Genomic DNA, 22,510 nt, shown 5'->3' with positions numbered 1-22,510 from the left:
TAAAGGATTCAAAATCAATAATTTTTAATGGTTGATATCTGCCGTTTTCAAGTTTAACAGTGTAGAAGTATTCAAATTAGATGAAATTTTGATATAAAATTTTTTATACTATCTACAACAAGATCAATATTTCTGATCGAAAATTTTAGTGCTATATCACCACTTTTTATAAGATTTTTATTTTCAGCCGTTGAAAATTATTAATTTTGAATCCTTTCGATCATTAGGTAATTGATATCAAAAAATAGCAAAATTATTTTCTAGAAACTTCAAATACGCTAGATCAAGTCTAACGGAGCCGATCGTCGATTCGGAAATTTCATCATCGAAAACGGCTCAGGAGCACGGAGGCCTCCGTGCTCCTGAGCACAGCAGTCCTGCTTCAATATGTATATATATAATATATATATTATAGGAGAAGAGAGAGGAGATGAGACGACGAGGAGAGAGAGAGAGTCCGACTATATATTATATTATAGTATTAACATTTGATGCTATCAAATTTTTCAACTGCCATAAATTTATTCTTTTAATAATCAGTTTCATCCAATTAAATCATACGATTCAACCAATCGTCACTCAATAAGGATCATTATTTACCATCAATAACCGTTAAATTTTATTCAGCTAAGAGTCAAACAATCTTAATAACCCAAAATATTTGCTACTTATAATAATATAATAAATATATATTATACTATATAATATATATATATATATATATATTATTATATTAATATATTATATATATATATAGTAGGGCTAGAATACTTTTACAAGTATCACCCAAGTGATACTTGTGTGTTTTTAGCCCTTGGATGGAGAGATGTGAGGTTGAGATGATGGTGGTAGGTGGTGGTAGGTGGTGGTAGGTGGAATAATGTTTGATCCAAGGGCTATTTGTAATCAAAAAATAGATCCAATGGCTAAAAACATGATAGCACCATGAGGATGATACTTGTAAAAATATCCTAGATCAACTCTCTCTCTCTCTCTCTCTCTCTCTCTCTCTCTATATATATATATATATATATGGCATGAGGGTGGTTACTTTGGACCCACAAGTGAAGGAGAATATGTATATATGTGTGTGTGCGAGCTTGCTCTTGCACGTTTTGTGGCGAAGGGGAAAGAGATTAATTAATTATCATGCAAAATAATGTTTAAGCGGAAGTGTGTAGTAGTAATTAACTAGGCCAAGTTAGCAAGTTAGAGGGGACGTGTGTAGAGTGTGTGTGTGTGAGCTCGTGAGCTATTTGTCTTGTGGTGGGTACGACCATATATGAAAGGGGTGCATGTGGCGAAGATGATGAGGTTAGGTTTATCTGAATTTGGCCACCTAGGCCTTCCTTCGCCCATACTCCATTCGAAGATTATATTCTCTCTCTCTCTTACACGCATCAATCTGAAGGAGAAAATTTACTATATCACACTTGTACCGTATAAGCACTAATAAATCAATCATATTTTTTTGTTTGAAAAAAATATAATAAATATTTTTATAATTATGATGTGATAGATTAATTCAAAAAAAATTATTTGATTGATTGAAAATGTCACATCACTAATATAGCTAGTATATTTTGAAAATTTTCAAATCGAATATACTGACATCAGCAACTCACTACACATAACCAACCTGCCAAAATACTTAAAATACATTCTATGTAACAAAGTATCATCACAGTATGTTGTTTCTCAATTATCTGATGGAAATATATTAGTGACAGGCTATTTCAGTTCTAGAACTCTATGTCCTCATTTTGCACGTACTTCTTTTATCTCTTTCTGCTACTCATTTGATCATTTACATTAATTTCGTTGTTGACGTTGTCCTTAATGATCTACTATTTTAATTGGATCAATAGTCCCGTTTGATATTACATAATGGATCTAATACAATACTAGTATACTCAAGTCCACCAAACTACCGTGGCTCATTGCATGAATGAATATATATATATATATATATATATATATATATATATATAGAGAGAGAGAGAGAGAGAGAGAGAGAGAGTGTGTGTGCGAGTGCGATAACAATATTATCAACAGCACTAAACATTTAATGCTATCAAATTTTTCGCCGTTAAATCAACTCTTTTAATCATTTTTACTCCTTAAATTATACTATTTCATCAACCATCTACTAAACCGTAAAGGATCACTACCATTCTAACTATATCATTTAAAGGTTGAAAACTTAATAATACCAATAACTCGACGCTATTAATAATTGTTCTAGTCTAGCTATATATAATATATAGATAAAGAGAGAGTCCAACTATGGTACTTTTAAAAAGGCTTTTATATATACTAGTTGAATGTAATGTACATGTAATATACGTAATAATTATTATAATTTATTTCAAATCAATATAAATTTATATTTTTTTATATAAATTGAATATTTTTATATACTTTTTAATTTTTGATAAATCATTGTTGGAATTTCAATATGCTTATATATATATATATATATAGAGTATGGCTAGAATACTTTTACAAGTATCACCTAAGTGATACTTGTGTGTTTCTAGCCATTGGATGGAGAGATGGGAGGTTGAGATGATGGGGGTAGGTGGTGGTAGGTGGNAAGAGAGAAGAAAAGATGGTAATTGATTATTCTTTTTTTTTTCTTTTCTGTTTGTAATAAGGCCAAATGGACTGGGTGTGGTGGGTTGAGTAGAGTAATCTTTTATTTTTGGTTGGATTGGGCTTTATATTTAGGCATAAGTAGATGTTTTTTTAAGTTTTAGCATAAATGAGACACTTACTCAAAAGTGTCCCAAACAAGTGTCCCTATAACCTAATTCTGTTGTAGTGAATGGTTCATACTTCATATAAATTCTGTACGTTTTTTTTTATTTCTAATATTTTATATTTCAATTTCAACCAAGATTTTTTAGTAGAAAACAAATTATGCTATATGACAATGATTCAAGGAGAAGCTAGTTTGTTAGTGTGTTTGGATTATAGAACATTCCAAGTAATCCAACCTGGGTCTATCACGGCCATACGCGACAACAGCACTAGGTTGTTACTCGTATGCTCATTTTATTTGTTTCATTTGTTACTAGATCTCTGGTTATGTGCAGCTGCAAAAATATATATGGGTTCTTATACGTAAAGCTGAGTTATTTATACATAGACTTATATATATATATATATATATATATATATATATAGAGAGAGAGAGAGAGAGAGAGAGAGAGAGAGAGTAGGGCTATTATACTCTTATGAGTATTGGGCCCTTCTACTCATAAGTTGTTTTCGATAATGGGGCTTCTGAATCGACGATCCACTCCGTTAAATATGATCTAGAGTATTTGAAACTTCTAAAAAATAAATTTCGTAATTTTTCAAAATCATAATAAAGTTCATCAAGCGGGTATAAAATGAACAGTCAAAATCGAACGACGTCCTAAAAATGGATGATCGAATCCTTCAATTTAAGATCGGAGTTATTGATCTTTATCTAGATAGTGAATAAAATTTTCTATCAAAAATTCAACCTATTTCGATTCTTTTACACCGTTAAACTAGCAAGTATCTCATACCGGCCGTTAAAAGTTGTCAATTTTGTGAGCTTTTGATCGTTAGGTAAATAATGTCGAAAAATTATAAAATTTAATTTTTAGAAATTTTAAATGCTCTAGATAATATTTAACGGTATGAATTGTCGATTCGAAAGTTTTATCATCGAAAATGACTTATGAGTACGAGAGCGATCGTACTCATAAGAATATAGTAGCCGGACTATATATATATATATATATATATATATATATATATATATATATCACAAACATGTCCAAAATGTCCTGCAGTAGATGTCTAGGCACTTCTTTTATTATACTCTTTTACTGCCACGAGTCATGGTCACTCAAAAGGCTATTTTATGGCCCTATCTATAAACAACATCTAGGCAATGAATTTCAATCTCCATTAAGGAAAAAAAAAAAAAAAAAGTATGTTGTCTTTGTAGCTTTTATTGATGGCATCCTATAGATCGTCTACAGCCGAACATATATAGCAATTACTGCATATCTTTTTTCCATACTTAAATTCCGGGAATTGGGTAATTGCAAAACCAAACCATTAAGTTCCCTCCATTATTCTCTTTGCGTGTTCCATGCACCTACTTAATGAAAAGGGTGATGTCAAATTAACCCCATCAAACAACAGCGTCAAAACAACCTGTAATTTGATTTCAGATGTATAGTATACTAATTATGATTTTTTTTTTTTTCCTTTTTCACATGCTGAGTGTGTATCCAATATCCATCCACTTATCAGCCGTTTGGATGTAGGAATTGAACAATTCCACTGTAACTCGCGCAATGTACGGAAATTTACAATCATAACCAGTGAATAGCTACTGTAGTATACTAATAAACAGGGCCTCATAAAAAACTATTACAAGAAGAAAATGACAAAGAAAACCCCAAGAGATTATGAAGATATCAAATGTGACAGATCATAAATTAGGAACAGTTCATTATATATAAATTTGTTAAATAGGATAAGTACAGTCGATTGCAATAAATTTGAGCATTCTCCGTGGCGGTACAAATAAAACCCATCAAGTACCACAAAGTTCTCTTTAATGCACAGTGGAAGCGCTGGTGCATATACATTCCTTCACAAACAAGCATTATATGAAACCAAACTTAGCTATGCCTATAAATTTAGTTAATGCTCAAGAACAGAAACTAAAGGAGATGAGAAGAACTTGGGAGATAAATGATAGCTAAAAGGGAACTATGGTATCATATATTAAGGAAACATTTAACCGCGGCTCCATGATATTGATGTTTCTGGTAATCCGTTGTTAATTTTAGGCTTCAAGTAGCAAAAACCACCCTTGCCAAATGCAAACATTGCATTTTGCTCCTCATGTGATCGAATGCAAGGGGAGAATTGAATATGGGAGAAATGCAAGGGTGGTATTTGTGATTTAGCTGTAGTAGTATCTTATTATCTAGCACGACAACGCTGATTAAACATACCTCAAGATTCTACTTCCACAGGAATCAATGTTTGCCCTCCAGTACCCGATACTTCACCAGTTGCATCCTTCTGAACTTTATCCGATGACCACGCTTCTTTCTCCCTCCAGATCGCATGAACTTCATCAGTTCGGAATCTCTGTGTAAATGTTGATTCCTCTAGTGGGGTGGTGTGGCCGTGAGCGAAAGCAAGGAGACCAGTGTATGCTATCATGGCCCCATTGTCGATACAGTATCTATCATCTGTTGCAAAAAGCCGACCTCCCCTTTCTGAGCACATCGTCCTCATCATCTCCTGCAATCGCTCGTTGCACCCAACACCGCCGACGATGAGGATGTCCTTCTTATCGCAGTGTGCCATGGCACGTTCAGTTATTTCAACAAGCATAGCAAACACAGTTTCCTGGAGCATGAGTCAGGAAGACATTATAAACAAAATACAAAATGTTCACGCAAACAATTTGTTGACATATATACCCCCATAAAATCAATTCTGTACATTCTCAAAAGCACAATTTCATAGAAAAAAAACCTTTTCTTAAAGCTGTCCTAATTCAAAAGAAGGACAATTTTTTTTTTAAGTACAAATATACATGCAAGAGATTAACATTTTGAAAGGCATACATGAAAACTAAGATTTGCTAGGACATATATGTGAATATACTTGATAATTTCTAAACATGGATGTATAACATAAAAAGGCTCGAATTAGAATAAGCTAAACGAACCTGTAAGGAGTAACAGAGGTCTGCTGGCGTGCATTCATTGTTTTTGAGCTTCTCGACAGCAGTGGCTTCTATATAGCTCAGTATTCCGCTAAACGAAACATCCATGCCTTTGACGACATAAGGGAGGTCAATAAACTTCTCCCCATTCTTTGCAAGCTGGATGGCATACATAAATCCTATTAGATGATTTAATAGTTTTATGTATTCCTTTCAGAGAGGCTCTGACGAGATTAAAGCAGTCTGTTCCCTCTACAAAGTTATACAATATTTAATACATACAAAACAGGATATAGAAATAATTCAACTGCAGTGCGCACGCCTACTGATGTGACAAAACAACGAGGTCTGAGGCCCTCAAAATACAGCAACAGTGGAAATTCTGCATTTACTTAAAATGCAGAGATTTTTTGACCTGAAAGATAGCAAAATACAAATTGAAAAAAAAAATGCCTTCACTAAATAGCAAAAGCGAAAGATGTTAACGACTCACAACAGATGCATTTAGAAGATATAATGTTATACAGTCTTCCTTTCCTAATTTAAGTTCGAAAGAAGTAGAACTTAAACACAGGCAGGAAAGGCAGTTTGGCATCACGTTTCTTTTCTGTGGTATATGATCGTTTGCCATAAAAAAGAAACTTTTAGGCCATGCCTCTATTATCAAAAGGGAAAAAAGCAATTGATATGGTCATTCAAATATCCTTATGCTTTATCATTTTATTGCTTCCAAAAATAATGTAGGGAACAACATTAAAAAAAAAAATTAAGCTGCTTAGAACAGATCAGACCGACTATATCTAGAAAAGAAATTGTTGTCCTAAATTTCGTGCTCATTGGAGACCCTGGTGAAACAAACTTGATTATAAAGCTTGATCTCCCTGCAAATATTCACAGGCCTATTATTCAAAACTCAAGAATCCATTTAATACTGTACTTCAATCCATCTTCCTTAACACAAATTAAAGCATATTCTTTTTCTGTCAGCTACTCAGCTGCGTGTCTCAATTCGCACTAAAGTGCATATAATAATCCCCCTATCTACAAAGAATCGAATAACAAGCTCTTGACTCCCAAGTCCCAACAGACGGAATATTGACATAAAAAGTTTTCTATTATCATCACTGCATCATCAGTCATTTACCTGCAGAATCAAAAACTACTATCTAAACAACATAAGATCAATTGACTTTAGCCTTAATCAAGAGAAATGAGACAAAATCAACCATAAACCATAAGGTTGAACTTCTGTCCAACAGAAAATAACTTCTAAATATTATATCAACATACAGGGAAACAAAAAGAACAATCAAATATACAACAAATTGAATGAAAGACAGAAAATGTTGGCCTATCCCCTCGCTCTGACTGGTTTACTCAAGACAGCAAAGCGGCCAAAGGAAGCCAGATCTCTATGTATGCCCATCACACCTTTTACAGTGTGCCACAATATAAACCTCTCCCATGGAATACCACGCCACCTCATTTCTCAGGAGAAAGGCGCTCGGCCATGGGCATGAAATAAAGTGCATAAACATCCTTGACAAGCGTTTTTTTTTTAAAAAAATCCTAAGCAGATAATTAGGACACAAAGAATACATGTAAATGACAACGAAAGTGTGTCAAACATAATACACAGAAGAGAATAAACAACTGTATATGCATTATAGCTCATTCATAACAATATAATATATACTGTAAAAATTGAAGAAATAGACATAGATGCGGTGCAATTTGACAAAGTGGTTATTTCAGCAGTGTCCATGTCTAGTTAATCGAAGTTTACGATACCAGAGTGAACACAAGTCAAAGCAAATAAGAACTCACCACAAAAAAAAAAAAAAAAAAAAAAAAAAAAAAAAAAAAAAAAAAAAAAAAAAAAAAAAAAAAAATCCAATTTTGATCCAAGGATATCATTAGTAAATAATATTCTCAAGGAAAAGGCAGGAAAAAAAGTAAATTTTAGGTGAAAAAAAGTAAAAAAAAGGGGGAGGGAGAAATGAAAAAGAAAAGGGTGGTAAACCTGCTCGATGTTATAACCCGGGCTGGGATCATTGGAGAGAGTGAGGACCCTGGCAAAGCGATCAAGGCAATTGCCGACGGCGATGTCGATGGTCTCTCCGAAGATCCGATACCTCCCCTCGCTATAGGCGATGACCTGGGTGTTCCCCCCGCTGACGTAGAGGACGACGGGGTCCTCGGCGCCGGTGACGATGCGGCCCATCTCGATGTGGGCGACGCAGTGGTTGACGGCGACGATGGGCTTGTTCCAGAGCAGGGAGAGGACGCGGACGGCGACGGCGGAGACCTGGAGGGGGGCGCCCATGCCGGGGCCCTTGGTGTAGCAGAGGCAGTCGACGTCGGAGGGGGAGAGGGAGGCGTCGGCGAGGGCAGAGCGGACGAGGGGGAGGAGGTGACGGAGGTGGTGGTGGGCGGTCTCGCGGGGGAGGAAGCCGTGGCCGGGAGGGGTGATGTAGGTGTGGCGAGGGTTCGAGAGGATCGACCCGTCTAGGGTTACCACGCCCACCCCGATCTTGTTCGCCGAACCCTCGAACCCGATCGCCACGAGCCGCTTCTTCATAGCGCTCCGTGGACTGGCTCCGACAATGCTGGAAAAGGGCGGAAGAGGAACGAACGACTGGGGGCGGGAACGAAGGGGATGGTCGGGATGAGGACACTGAGAGGGGTTTATACTTTATACTAGTATTTAGGGTAGAAGGGTGATTTCGAAATTCGGTGGAACTTTAGTGGCAAACATTTTTTACTACGATCGGCCCAAGTTGATCGGCCCATTTTGATTAGGTACTGTAAAAACCACAGGACCAAGCCCCACTCTTTATTGGGCCTTTCATACGCCGGGTCGGTCTCCCTCTCGATCAACTGAATATACTCGTCTGGTGCTTAAATTAAAATTTCAAAAGCGCTTTCTAATTAATTTCTCTACTTTATACTTTGAGATGGTAATAAAAACTGCACCCCAAAAAAACAAAAAAAAACAAAAACCAAAACCAAAAAACCTCATTGACCAGCCACAGAGACTACTCTTTTGCCTTTGCTATCACTTACAAGACAAATAATCAGGGACCACACACAACGCACATGATATTTTTTTATAATTTTTTTTTTTTAAGAAATCCATCTGTAGCAAAAATCAGGATTTACAAACCAACATTTTTATACTACCTCAAAGAAAAAGCAGCTGATACCTGAATTACGCAGAGAAAAAAGAGCCACAATTATCATGCATAGACAACAAGGATGGGATTGAATAAACATTGAGCTGCTAATGAAAGAATTACAATGGCTGTGATAACATAATTATTTTTGGGGACATCTGAAGCTTTTCATCTTTGAACCTCCTTTATCAAAGTCACTTCGGAACCATCAGATGACGAAAGAAGGTGTTTTTCTTGATCTGTATCGGCACTATCGTCGGCACTCTCTGCGGAATGAAGCACAGCAGCGGCCATCATTGAAAACGATTCTGAGCGGTCTTCACATGAAAAAGAAAAAGAAAAGGGGGCAGAGTGCATTTAAGTTATGTGATCAAAACAAACATTATCACTCGCGTCCAGTTAACAAGAAGAAATCCATGAATATCACAAGATTAAAAAATCACCCAGGGATTATTTTTTTAAACATACCTGGGTAACCATGGTATTCCGCGATCTGCTTATCCGGTGGCATTCGCATGCTTTCCGGTAGAAGACAATTGCAAAGGGCACCTGAAAGCAAGATAAGATCAGCTACCATTTTCAGGTTTATAGGAGCTAAAACCAGTAAGAGTTATAACGACAATGAATGAAGAAGAGTGAAAATAATAGGAATTCACACAACTGCTAATACTTATTTTAGGTCAAAGAAACAAATTAATCAAATCCGGCAAGAGATATTACATGCTAACATGTTTTGGAGCACTATAATGCTCCCAATCCTCACACCTGATGACATTTCTACAATGTAAAATGTTCAGTTGGACAATATGACCTATGAAATTAAGCTGCCATAATAGATGATGTGGCATTTCGCTAAATTACCCAAGAGATGATTGGATTTCCTTTTGAGCAGTGGATGTCAATTGAGAATCAACCTTGCACTCAAGATGCAATAGATTACAAGCTCTTATTTGTCCATGTTTCACTAAGCCATTCACTTTAGTTACATATTTCCTTGATATTCTTCTGTTGTTAGGAAATTTCGTATGCACAGCTGTTGGTCTAAGTTCTACAGGCTATTTTTAAACTCTTATAATGGATGTTCTGCATCATTTGCCTTACAAATGTAGTATAGAAGTGCACTTGTAGATGAGTTTCCTGGAATAATTGCTCTAAACAAATTAATTTGGTTAGGCTGAAACCAGGCTAATTAACCTGAGTAGCCTGCATGAAATGAATAAGGGAAGGAATTCAGAAATGTTGCTCTCAACTAATTAATTTGAATATAGAAAATGATAGAACTAGTGGAAAATAAAGGTTTAAGGTTTTTGCAGCAAGGAAGCAGAATTTCCTTCACAGGATCTTGACTATTAGAATTAAATACTGAGTTTGAATTGGTAATATCCAGTAGGAATCAAATGCCAAGAAGAATACTTACATTGCTCGGAATTCTAAAGAGTGACGACTGGAAAATAATGCAAAAGAAGCTATTCTCCATCCAGAGTAGAAAGTTCAGAATAAACAATATAAGGGCATTTACACATATCACCGCAAAGTCCTATACTTATATTTAGGCACCTTCAAAATTTGGATCTCATGAATATCCCTTGAAATTGTAGCCTCTTGAAACATGCCCTTATTTTAAGTTGGCAATCGTCCAATTCATGAGTAATTTTTGTAAGAAGGGGCATTTGTATAGGTAGAAGGGCCCAATGATAAGAAACAAAGTTTTTAAAGGGAATACATGAAAATACAAAGTTCGGAAGGGATATAAGCAATTAGATCTTTTGCAGGATAACGCATGCAAATATCTCAAGAAAAAAAAAAAATGAAAAATGCAAATGAGCTTACCTATCTTGGCCAGTCGATTAACCCAACCAGGAATAGATCTCCCTGTCAATTTCAAACTAGCATCATCTGTAAAGTGATTGCAGTTTTTAGAAATGATTTGATAGGTATCTCCATGGTAGTCAGCAGCCATGTTCTCAATGAATGCTCGGAATTCAGAAGGCAGCATATCTGTACGGCCTAACAAAATGGAACATCTGTAGATGAATCCAGGGCATTTCTTCGGCTCCACTTCAAAAACCCCGCTTGACGGGTAATCATGCGCCCCAAAACTATACTCCATGCCATGGACTGTCTCGAAACATTTAAGAAAAATCATAAACAACCAACATTAAAATATTAAGCATATACAACTCCTTAAGAGCAGTGCTACATGCACCTTAGAATGTTCCCTAGGATATTCTTGATGAGTCAACTTTACTAACATGAGAACTAGAGAGTGATTTAGCTTTTTCAAATTAAAGATATACACTTGACGTGGGCATCAACTTTAAAAAGCCAAACTGCTCAATAAAAGCAGACTTATTCAGCTTGAAATTGTTCTAAATGCCCTATAATGCACTACTTGCATGTTTTTTTTTTTCATTTTCTCGAAGCAATTACAAGGCTTTTTGAATAGAAAAAAATACAATGAAAGAAGTGCAGATATGTGATATGACATATGAGCGAACAATTATATGATTTATTTCTTTTTTTAAGTCATTGATATCGAGAAGGAAAACAGTCAGTAAACAAGGTGTAGTATGATTTCTGTAAGCATGCATCAACAATATTCACACTGCAAAGACAACTTCAAAACAACTTAGATGCTAATTATGTAATACTGCTTAATGCTTGAATTAGCTCCATAACTAGGTAAATAAACAAAAAGAAATAAAAAGAAGCTAAATGCTAGGGAAAGGAACTTAGATCCAAATTTTACTATGACAGGACACAAACAGATGAATCTTGTCTAATGAGATATGTCATATGTCTAAGATCTGTAGAATCTTACCATATCCTACAAGACAAAGTAAGTACATATGAATATATCTGCAGAAGTATTCTATTTGTGATTATGTGGCTTGCAATGTTTCTGTACACCGTGTAACTCCTGTATAAGTCAGTGGACTTATAGGTTGATGAGAACAACAAAAGAATGAGCTTTACAGTTAGTGGCCGGAGCTAGTTAAAAATTACACAAATATATACATATTGATCTAGGATCTTTTAGTGAGAGATGGCATTTGTCTTGACAGATGATCGATGACAACTTATTTTCCTCGGCCTCCTCACTTCTCATGTGCTAATGGATAACTTGTGACCACATGGATAAGAGAGCAAATTATTTTGAAAGTAGAATCTTAACCACCTTATTAAACTAAAATCACATTATCTAAAACTCAACATATCAACCTCACCACCCCAACCAACACCGGCAAGTTTTATGATCTAAACACAGCCAATTATCTAATCACACTCGGAGGAAACAGATGGAAGCAAATAAAACAAAAGCAAACCAATCATCGAAACAGTCAAAATCTACTCAACATCGCAGCAATCCTAAGATAGCCGAAAACAAAACTAGAACCAAAACAAAGATAAAAGAGGAATAGCATTCAAAAAGGAGAATCGCAGCTAGAGATGCTAATTAGAACGATTCGGACACCTTCGATTCCGGAGTGGTAGATCCCGATCCCGAACCAGTAGAGGTAGTCGTTGAGCGGGGTGAGATCGTAGACGTTGAGCACGACGGGGAACCCCTCCGACGACCGCGAGCTCGAGGAGAACGCTCCCATTGATTCCCCCTCGAATCCTTACCCCCTAGCACTAAAACCCTAGTGTTTTTCCTCGGAGGAGATCTAGGGTATCTCGTGACGGGGTAGGCTGAGCGGAGCGAGAGATCAGCGGCGAACGAAGCGGGAGCAGTGCGAGGTCAGAGAGGAAGAGGGGCGGAGAGAGAGAGAGAGAGAGAGAGAGAGGGAGAGGACGGGACGAGTCCACGCACACGACCAGTAATCAAAGGAGAAGGCAGGGAGGGAAGGTCGTGGGGCCCGATGGTCCACGGTGACGGCCACAATGCAACAAATCATTGGACAGCTCGGATTCGGTGGAGATGGTCCACGTGTCGCAGAGAGACGTGGGGCCCTGCTGAGCTGGCAGAGAGAGATCTTGAAGTTGTGGGTGTGGGCCGTGCTCTCGCAGGTACGGCCCAAAAAAAAATGGGCTGGGCTTCGCTGGGCTTTTCTTGTTCTTTTCGTGTCAAAATGTTGTTTAACACCCGATCAAGCGCGTCGCTTCGGGTCCAAAGGAGGAGCTCGCGAACACCATGCGGCCGCCGCGGCACCTCGGGCCGCTCCTCTCGGCGCCCCGCCGCGGGCTCGCCACGAGCTACAGCGGCCGCATCGTGCGATCCGACCCGTCGGGGCGCGCCCTAGCCGTGGAGGTCGACCCCCCCGATCTCCTCCGCGACCCCCGCGGCTACGCCCTCCCCCGCCGCGACCTCATCTGCCGCGCCGCCCACATCCTCCTCTCCCCCTCCTCCGCCGACCCCTTCCTCGACCTCTCCGACTACCTCCAAACCCTAACCCTAACCCTAACCCCCGCCGAGGCCAGCGAGATCCTCAAGTCCCTCCGCCGCCCCGACAGGGCCCTCGCCTTCTTCCGCTTCGCCGCCGCCCTCCCCGGCTTCCGCCACGACTGCTTCACCTACAACCGCCTCCTCTGCATCCTCGCCCGCGCCGCCGCCGACGACGAGGCCCGGAGGCTCGTGGACGAGATGGAGCGGGACGGGATCAGGGGGAACATCTCCACCGTCAACATCCTGATTGGGATCTTCGGCGCCGGGGAGCTCGGGAGGTGCTTGGAGCTCGTGAAGAAGTGGGGGCTGAGGCTTAACGGTTACACCTACAAGTGCTTGGTGCAGGCGCACCTGAGGTATCGGGACGCCGAAGGGGGGTTTAGGGTTTACGAGGACATGAGGAAGAGAGGGTACAAGTTGGATATCTTTGCTTACAACATGCTCCTCGATGCGTTAGCTAAAGCTGATATGGTGTGTGGGTCTTTCTCTCGCCCTTTGCCTCACCTTAATCTGTTTTAATTTTATGATTTCGTTAGTTCTTTTGCTTCTTTTTTTTTTTTTTCTTTCATGAAGTAAGCATGAAACATTAGGTGGATATGATATATTTGTTCTGATAGGTGCCTATTTTCTGTGAGTTGACTAAAAACTTTTTTTTAAAAAGAAAAATTGGAATGTCATTTCTTAGTCCCATGAAGTGGAGAACTTGAAGTTCTGTATTATTTGTAGCTCTGAAGCCCTTCGTTGTACTGATAAATAAAGCTTGCATATTTACGCATGTTTGCTTACGTTTATTTGAATGGTGTGGTTCTATCTCTCAATTAAATCTTGAGCTTTTTAGCTTTTGAAATTAAAAGTACATTTCATCTCATCTCCCTTATTGTAATTCTGTTTATTCAAATAAGATTTGCTTAAAATATTCAAATTAGATTTGCAGCTGACTTTGATTTTGGTGTTAAGTAGGTTGATGAAGCGTACAAGGTCTTTGAGGATATGAAACGGAAGCACTGTGATCCTGATGCATATTCATATACAATACTCATCCGAATGTCAGGAAAGACTGGGAAGAAAGACGAAATCCTTTCTTTCTTTGAAGAAATGGTGAGAAACGGCTGTACTTTGAATCTGATTGCTTATAACACTACAATTGAGGCACTTGCGAAAAATAGGATGGCAGACAAAGCGATTTCCCTTTTCTCTAACATGATCAAGAATGATTGCCAACCCAACGAATTCACTTATAGTGCTATTTTAGAGGTTTTAGCAGCAGAAGGACAACTGCATAGACTAGATGAGATTGTGGAAGCATCTAATAAGTTCATGAAAAAGTCAATCTATGCATTTTTGGTTAAGACGTTGAGTAAGCTAGGGCATGCGAGTGAAGCCCATAATTTATTTCGTCGTATGTGGAGCTCTCATGATAAAGGAGACAGGGATGCTTTCATGTCAATGCTTGAGATACTATGCACTTCCGGAAAGACATCGGAGGCAATGGATCTACTAACGATGATGCATGAAAAAGGGATAGCTACTGATACCCTCATGTATAATATGGTACTTTCAGCTCTCGGTAAACTAAAGCAGGCATCTTATATTTTTAGTCTCTATGAAAAGATGAAACTTGCTGGCATTTCCGCTGATATATTCACCTACAACATTCTCATCTCAAGCCTTGGTAGAGTTGGTCTAATTGATAAAGCTTCTGAACTCTTTGAAGAAATGGAGAGTAGTAACTGTGAACCTGATGTTATCACTTACAACTCTTTGATAAACTGTCTGGGGAAGAATGGAGACCTAGATGAAGCTTACATGCGTTTCAAGGACATGCAGGAGAAAGGGCTTAACCCAGATGTTTTCACTTATAGTACACTCATCGAATGCTTTGGGAAATCAAACAAGGTTGAGATGGCTTGCATGTTGTTTGATGAGATGCTTACAGAGGGATGCATTCCTAATATTGTGACGTACAACATTTTACTTGATTGTCTTGAGAAACGTGGGAAGACAACAGAAGCATTTAAGTTGTATGCCAAATTGAAGCAGCAGGGCTTGACTCCAGACTCGATAACGTATTCAATACTCGAAAGATTAGAGAGTGGGCCCCATAGGGCAATACGGGTGCGGAAGCCAAGTCGGATTACAGGTTGGGTTGTAAGCCCTTTATGATGGCAAGGGCGGGTGATGTATAAGTCAACATGCCTTGAAAGATTTTTCATAATACCAAGTAGTGTATACCTGCTGTCTCTTGCAGATGCAATGCATCGGAGAGAGGTAAGATTTTTTAGCTTAAGTTGTTACGAGGGACATTCCTACATGTCTAATAGTTGATTGAGATGGTTCCTTCTGTTTGGGTATCGCACCTTGATATGAATTACAAAGTTCTTGTAATATCAGTTAGACAGTTACTGCTATTACTTCATGTTTACTGTCGCCATCAATTCAACATAGTAAAATAAAGTTTGCTCCACTTCTATTGCAGATTCTATTTGTTATTACACTGTTGAAGATGCACAGGAGGGAATTGTCTTAATACTGCTTTTGCAGAAGCTGCTTATGAGTAGAAGAGGATTCAATTCCAAGCCAGGGACAGAGGTATGAGAACTCATAGAATATATGGAATTTTATATCTTAGTATGTTTCATGATCATGTAATTGTTACTGTCTACATGTGTTTGATAACTTCTAATTTTATGTCCTTACTTATCTTGAACAGGATGAATCATCTCAACAGAGGCAGCCACTGTCCAGTTATGGTCCCACCACAGTGAGGTCGCAGGAGGGATTATTTGGAGTAACCTGAACCTTTGGTGAAGTGGCTTCTTTCAAGATCTCTATAGTGGCGAGCCCAAGGACTTTTACCATTGAACCAAGTAATGGCCCTTATGAATTTTATCTACGTTCAGCAATAGTTTGCATAGCTTCTACTATGTGTCTTTTACAATTGCTGATTTATAATCTATTTTCTTTTCCTCTTTTGTTGGTATGTTCCTTCTGATTCTTAAAGAGGAGGGGTAGCAAACAGGAAGAAGCTTGTTGGAAACATGCCGGCTTTACCATATGTGTGGACTTCCCTACCATGTCAAACAGTAATTGTGTTTAAAATGTTTTCCACATCTGCAGTCACGAAATATAAAAGCTTCAAAAGGCTGACAAAGGTTCATGGCAACTAAGCAATGCAAGGGCTCATGGCAACTATGCAATGTAAATAACCCTAAATAAAGTGGATTTGTTTGGTTATAGTTGATTTAGGTTTTTCATTTGCATCAGTGTTTTACTGTCGTGCATTGCAGTAATACTTACATTTGAGTCTTAATGATATCCATTTTCTCCTTCTGCATCGTTTGATTTACTCTCAAGCTTAACATAAATAGTTATCAACCAAATTGCTTTCTGTAAAGGTAGTTATTAGAAGTGGAGAGTTTTTTTAAAATTCTTTTCAAGGAAGGTTGCCAAAACTCCCTAATCTCTTACTTGAGAGAGGCAGGGTGTTGGGCTGTACACGACACTAGGCAAGGAAGAGAATTTCTGTAATCTCGTGTTAGAGTTTTTTTTTTATGTATTGTTTTTCTGTTCAATCAGGATAATTTCAATAGGGATAAGGTTTAAGTGGATTGGTTTAGTGATGGAATAAAATGCTTTGTAACTTTTTCAAAGGCAACAGAATATGCTGTCAAGTTGGACGCTGGCATAGGTTGTGAATCCAACAAATTCCCATCAAGTTACTAAGATGCTTTTATGTGGGATCAAGTATTTTGTTAGACCTTCCTAGTGGGACTCTTTATTTGGCTCTAGCTTTAAATTGGTTTCATGTGCACTGTAAAGCTATTTGTCATGCCATTACCACATCACAATATTTTGGTAATTCTATCAGGGCAGGATTCATATATAAAGTTTTAAAGATGTTACATCAGTTATACCGCATGGAAATAGCCTATTATTATTAATAGTATTGGAGAGAAATGCCATGTAAGTTAGAAGGTCTCCTGTCAAAGGTTAATTGTGGTCCTTGTTACACTTCTAGTATCAGGGAAAAGGAAAATGCTTTAGGCATTATCTTGAGGGAAGAAAACTACAAATTCAAATGGCTAAACTTTATCTGTAGAATAAGTTCAGTTACAACTTACAAGATGACCTGATAATTGATATGCACTTATTGTTGTATTATTCCAGAGTTTTGATTGGTTTTGATCTAAAAAAATTCCTTAGTTTGGTCTTTACTGTGAATCCATCTATGGCATGTCCTTATGCTTGTTTATGACTGAATTGCTTGACGATATGCTCTTCAGTTCGAGGAAATAATCTCAAATGAGTTCAAAATATACAGCTACATGGTTCAATATGGTAGGAACAAATGCCTACAGTGTTGTCTGTTAGTTTGCTATCATTTATATAGAAGGATTATAATGGTAGTATCAAATAATTGCTGTGATAGGAAGAGGAATCTGTTCTTCTTTTCTAATGTGATTTGATCTAACTGCTGAAACTGAATTGTTTAATATTGCAATAGCTTTTATTTTTTATAGGACGTAGGAATTGCATGGTAGTTTACAATGATACATTTCTGAAAATTTTAAGAGATACTAAATAACCATTGAATTACGTTCTGCGTAACTAAATCAGAACCTTTCGACTCGTAATCTGTCCCTGCAAATTCTTGCTTCTCGAACCCCATGATCTTAATTTGAAGTGGTAAGACAAAAAATAATGGTGATAAAAAGCAAGGGGCAGTTGCTTAGATCCCAAACGGGAGAACATGCTCAACGAATATAACCTTTTGGATGCAGAATAATGCTTTGGAAAGTAGTAAGGCCCTCGAATTTGGAACATACTCTACTTTATAGAAGAAAAGTGGAATGTTCTATGAATTATTATTGTACTGAAATATTATGTAATATGTTTCATTTTGTTGTGTATTACTATCAGAATCCGAATCACTGCATCGTAGTTGCTACTATCAAGTTGTTTCAAACTAGCTGGTTGGTTTATTAGCAAAAGATGCATCTGTTAAATGGAATATAAAGCTAGTTAAAGGGAAAGGGATCATGCCACCTAAACCAATATGCTGATAAAAAATTCCTTCAAAGAAGGCTAATTTTTAGCTTCTGCTTCTGGTAAAGAATGGCATATGCTGTGCTTTCTCCATTTGCATTTTGCAGTACCATATTCATCTTTCTTGAGAGCTATATATTTGAGACGGAGTTCCTCGCCAGTGCCTACTAATCAGGCTTTTGGTTAATTTCATTACAAAATAATGGCTTTGATTGAGTTGTCTTCTTCACATTTGAAGTGCTACCATTTGCTGCCTCTTACGAGAACTCCAATGATAACTCATGTTGGTTTCAGCAGGAAGATAGAAGGTGAGTGGAAGCTAGTGGGCTACGTAATAATGCGAAATTCTGCTATTTCAGTTCTACTATGTATAAGAAGTGTTTATGTTCAACCCTTAATAAATTCTTGGAGTATCTACATATTGATTGTCTGAAGTAATTATATTATCACTTATGTTGCAGCTTTCACAAGAAGATTACCATGCTTGGAAACTACAATTATTAAAAGGAAACCAAGTGTCTTCGACAGTTATCTGAGAAAAAGAATTAATGTTGCCACTCAAAATACACCCGTGACTACAACTCTTGGATTACTTGATGCCTTTGAAGATGAATATGATGGAGCTATTATCAATCCTGAGTGCCTGCCAGACACTTCCTATGAGTTTGCTGCTATGCTTCATTATTCGCTTTCTTATTGGAGGCTAAAGGTTTTTCTTACACTTCTATGTCGGCAAGCATTTATTATGACAACAATTAGCTTTTTTAACTTAATTTTGATAGCATAGGGAAAGAAAGGAATTTGGCTGAAGATACTAGAAGATCAGGCTGATCTTGTTCCGATTGCATTAAAGGCAAGCCTTGGATCCTCTCACTATCTCAGGATGACTTTGTTTTACTCTGGGAAATGGGCAATCTTGAAATTGTAAATTCTTGCAATTCTTAAAGGCATTATAATATATTATGATTCAAGAATGTCCATTTACAGGACTAAATTGCTCATTTAGGATCCGATATGCAACATTATCGTTATCGTTTTGATTGGTTTCTTTCATTTTACGCTTGTTCGCTTCCACTTAATCATTCTGCAAATATCTCTCAGGCGGGATTCAGTTACCACCATGCAGAGCCAGGATATGTCATGCTAACATACTGGATTGCCAATGAGCCTTGTATGCTGCCTTCTACTGCAACACATCAAGTTGGTGTAGGAGGATTTGTCATCAATGAGAACAGGGAGGTTAGTAACTATGTGTGGCAACCTATTCTTCGGCGGCTAAGGCATTTTTCTACTGTTAGACACGTGTTTAAGTTGAAAGAAAAATTCCAGTTCTGATGTATTTGGTTGCATTTTGTTCTTTTCAGTTGGTTGAATAACCTTCCAATACATTCATCCTTTCATATTTTAGGTGCTTGTTGTGAAAGAAAAATGCCCTCTAAGGTGCTCGTGCATATGGAAATTACCCACTGGTCTTCTTGATAAGGTACATTGAAGAACAGTTGGTGGATTTGCAATACAAGCAATTTTTTAAAATTTTCGTATTTTAAAAATAGGAAAACTAGGAAATTGGGGATACACCCGGATGGTCTAAACTGATGCTATTTCTCCTTGGTTGTTTATTTCTTGTAGTAAAGAGTACGTAATTAGATTGAATGGTAACCTATTTCCTTATGAATGTTGCTAGTAAAAGAGTTGGATCATGAGAAAGTTCTAACTAGATTGGATGTCAAGCTTTGATGGTTGATCAGACAACGGTAATCATAGGCAAACAGAAACTAAGAGCTAACAGTAACAATAGTAGCATGTGAAATGAGTCCATTTGATTGTTTTAGCATGAGATAAGCATTTACAATTGTTTATTAATGAGAATTCTAAGAACAACTTTACAATTGTTTATTAAATGAGAATTCTAAGAACAACTTATTTTATCAGCAACTAAAGGGATCTTAGAGATATTGCTATGTTAAAAAGATCACTAAACATAACAGTTTAGTACTCACGTGTTCCAAGCTGCTGCTACGTTTTGCGAAATTATCAATTTGCGCGACATATTTTCTTTGGAGGGAAAATATTACTTACCTTTTTTGCAGACAATTTCTGTTTATAGTTAATCAGCTTTAATCATAACTTGATTTTCAGATGCATTCATAAACATGTTGTAGTTGAGAATATTTGGTGCTGTACACTTGAAATTCAAAGGTATTAGTATATCACCAGCAGGCAAGGACAATGAGCTGACAATTGCCTTTCTAATTTATCGATTGTTTTCAGTCTGAAGATATTTTTTGTGGAGCCATAAGAGAAGTCAAGGAAGAAACTGGGGTAATGAGAAACTACTCTGATCTGTTATTTCGGGAATTGTATGTTGCATTCATCTAATCATAGAAATCCTAACAATCTTCATTCCTTTTGTTCCTGTCTGTTATCAGATAGACACTTGTTTCCTGGAAGTGGTAGCTTTCAGGTAACTGGAACATAACCTTTCTTAATGTTGTTTGTACTTTGTAGTGTGTCGTAATCCATGATTTTTCCTTCTCTTTTCTTTACCATTCATAGGCATGCACATCAGGTCATTTTTGAGAAGTCTGATTTGCTATTCATATGTATGCTTAAGCCATTGTCGTTTGACATATCAATTGATGCGTTGGAGATCCAAGCTGCAACGGTAATTCAGATGATTCTTATTTGAACATGACAATAAACCCCTCCTTATACAATAGTTGCGCCATTAATTTACGGGAGCTTTTTTAAAAAAATTTTTTTTGCAGTGGATGCCTCTCGATGAGTTCTTAGACCAGCCATTCCACAGGGAGGACAGAATGTCGAAGAACATACTCGATATATGCATTGCAAGACATGAAAATTTATATCGCGGATTCACAGCTAACCGGATGATGTCGAAACTTGACGAAAGATTGTCTTATCTATATTGTGGGGATATTTAAGGGGTTATGGGAAGAAATTTTGAAAGAAAAGTGAAAAAGAATTATTTGAAGTCTGCTCGGGGAGTTGTTCGTTTGATGGTATTGTGTGGCCAACTTTATCCTAATGTAATTGAAGAGGCTTGTTAAGAGATTAAATAATAGGTTACTCGTATGCTATAGTAATGGAGTTGTGACTTTTACATGAAGTCAAACTTGTTGAATCTGATTATGGTTCTCATGTTGACTTCGATCAGATTTAATGAACATGGTTGTATATGATTTCATAGAACTAACGTGCGGGGCTCAACAATTCCGTAATGAAACAGAATTATTGTGAGCAAGGGGCTTAAACCCACCTATGCTCGCAGGTTTTGCTGCAAGTTTTATTTTTGGCTTGCAAATATCCTGGTTAATATTTTTTTTTTTTTTTTTTTTTTTTTTTTTTTTTTTTGCTGAGAGAGAGACAGAATGCTACTCGTTTTGTTTATTTTATAAAGAAATAAACTTAGTTGGAAATGTGAATCAATTAGAATTCGAATTTGGGATCTCGGGTATTAGCCAAATTTTTTGTCATTTGCGCTAGAGACGATCGGTGTTAATATTTTCACATATTTTCACCGCCGTTGGTTTGCTGCCGCCAAAATTCCATCAATGACTCACCATACACCTTTCCCGCCTAAAATTCTTAATTACAGGCGTTAACCCCCTGTTTTGAGTCAAATGAATTCAAAAGGTAGATCCAGTTTTATTATTTTTGCCTCACTTTTAGTAAATTAAATAATATATAGTTTGTGACTTTTAGGAATGTCGAACTCGTGTATGTTGAAACAAATGCCCAAATAATGACGGTACAATTAGAACACAACCTACACGGGCCTTGGCGCAGGTCTCAGGTCAAAGCACTTGATGAACGAGACTGCATAAAATGAACGGTGTCCATTCGATCATCTCTGTTTGAAAATGCTTTTACATAATTTTTGTCCTTTGGAGAATTTTCTCGTCTAAGAAAATACTTTCCCAGTTGAAGTAAAAGCTGTGCATAGAGAGAAGAGCAATAAAAGAACATTTTCTAATCTTACTAAATAAATTAGAGGAGTTTGTTTATTATCATGGTGACAAAAGTTCGAGAAAGGAGAACATCCGGTCGTTTTTTTTGAGCGTCAAAGGGATTCGTGTACTTTATTTTCTTTTTAACAAGATCATTGCTAAGGATATCTCCAAGTTGTACCACCAACGCGTT

The 22,510-nt window shown here is 37.4% G+C and overlaps 4 protein-coding genes across 6 annotated transcripts; 2 read left to right on the top strand and 2 right to left on the bottom strand.

Moving 5' to 3' along the window:
- Positions 4,434-8,429, bottom strand: LOC109710176 (probable tRNA N6-adenosine threonylcarbamoyltransferase). 2 transcript variants are annotated; one of them, XM_020232646.1, is made up of 4 exons: positions 7,761-8,429; positions 5,741-5,896; positions 5,013-5,415; positions 4,434-4,642 (listed from the first exon to the last, which is right to left on the bottom strand). In XM_020232646.1, the coding sequence occupies exons 1-3, from the start codon at positions 8,316-8,318 to the stop codon at positions 5,014-5,016; spliced, it is 1,116 nt and encodes a 371-aa protein (XP_020088235.1). In that variant the 5' UTR covers positions 8,319-8,429; the 3' UTR covers positions 4,434-4,642; position 5,013. The 2 variants fall into 2 exon arrangements, with proteins under 2 accessions (XP_020088235.1, XP_020088234.1); XM_020232645.1 differs by having other exon boundaries at positions 4,434-5,415.
- Positions 8,900-12,727, bottom strand: LOC109710177 (deSI-like protein At4g17486). The gene is made up of 4 exons (XM_020232648.1): positions 12,389-12,727; positions 10,744-11,031; positions 9,382-9,462; positions 8,900-9,230 (listed from the first exon to the last, which is right to left on the bottom strand). The coding sequence occupies exons 1-4, from the start codon at positions 12,516-12,518 to the stop codon at positions 9,082-9,084; spliced, it is 648 nt and encodes a 215-aa protein (XP_020088237.1). The 5' UTR covers positions 12,519-12,727; the 3' UTR covers positions 8,900-9,081.
- On the top strand, positions 13,009-16,634 carry LOC109710109 (pentatricopeptide repeat-containing protein At1g51965, mitochondrial). Its single transcript, XM_020232554.1, has 5 exons — positions 13,009-13,771; positions 14,261-15,568; positions 15,777-15,889; positions 16,011-16,167; positions 16,302-16,634. Exons 1-2 carry the CDS (start codon positions 13,049-13,051, stop codon positions 15,461-15,463), a joined length of 1,926 nt encoding a protein of 641 aa, XP_020088143.1. The 5' UTR covers positions 13,009-13,048; the 3' UTR covers positions 15,464-15,568; positions 15,777-15,889; positions 16,011-16,167; positions 16,302-16,634.
- Positions 16,359-21,650, top strand: LOC109710110 (nudix hydrolase 8-like). 2 transcript variants are annotated; one of them, XM_020232555.1, is made up of 10 exons: positions 16,359-16,498; positions 18,585-18,654; positions 18,808-19,055; positions 19,134-19,199; positions 19,448-19,585; positions 19,755-19,829; positions 20,618-20,668; positions 20,776-20,810; positions 20,903-21,011; positions 21,115-21,650. In XM_020232555.1, the coding sequence occupies exons 1-10, from the start codon at positions 16,457-16,459 to the stop codon at positions 21,289-21,291; spliced, it is 1,011 nt and encodes a 336-aa protein (XP_020088144.1). In that variant the 5' UTR covers positions 16,359-16,456; the 3' UTR covers positions 21,292-21,650. The 2 variants fall into 2 exon arrangements, with proteins under 2 accessions (XP_020088144.1, XP_020088145.1); XM_020232556.1 differs by lacking the exon at positions 18,585-18,654 and having other exon boundaries at positions 16,368-16,498.

The sequence above is a fragment of the Ananas comosus genome, linkage group 5, assembly GCF_001540865.1.
Source record: "Ananas comosus cultivar F153 linkage group 5, ASM154086v1, whole genome shotgun sequence".
NCBI lineage: Eukaryota > Viridiplantae > Streptophyta > Magnoliopsida > Poales > Bromeliaceae > Ananas > Ananas comosus.
Note: the sequence above shows the minus strand (reverse complement) of the source record. Positions and strands in the feature narration are given on the sequence as shown.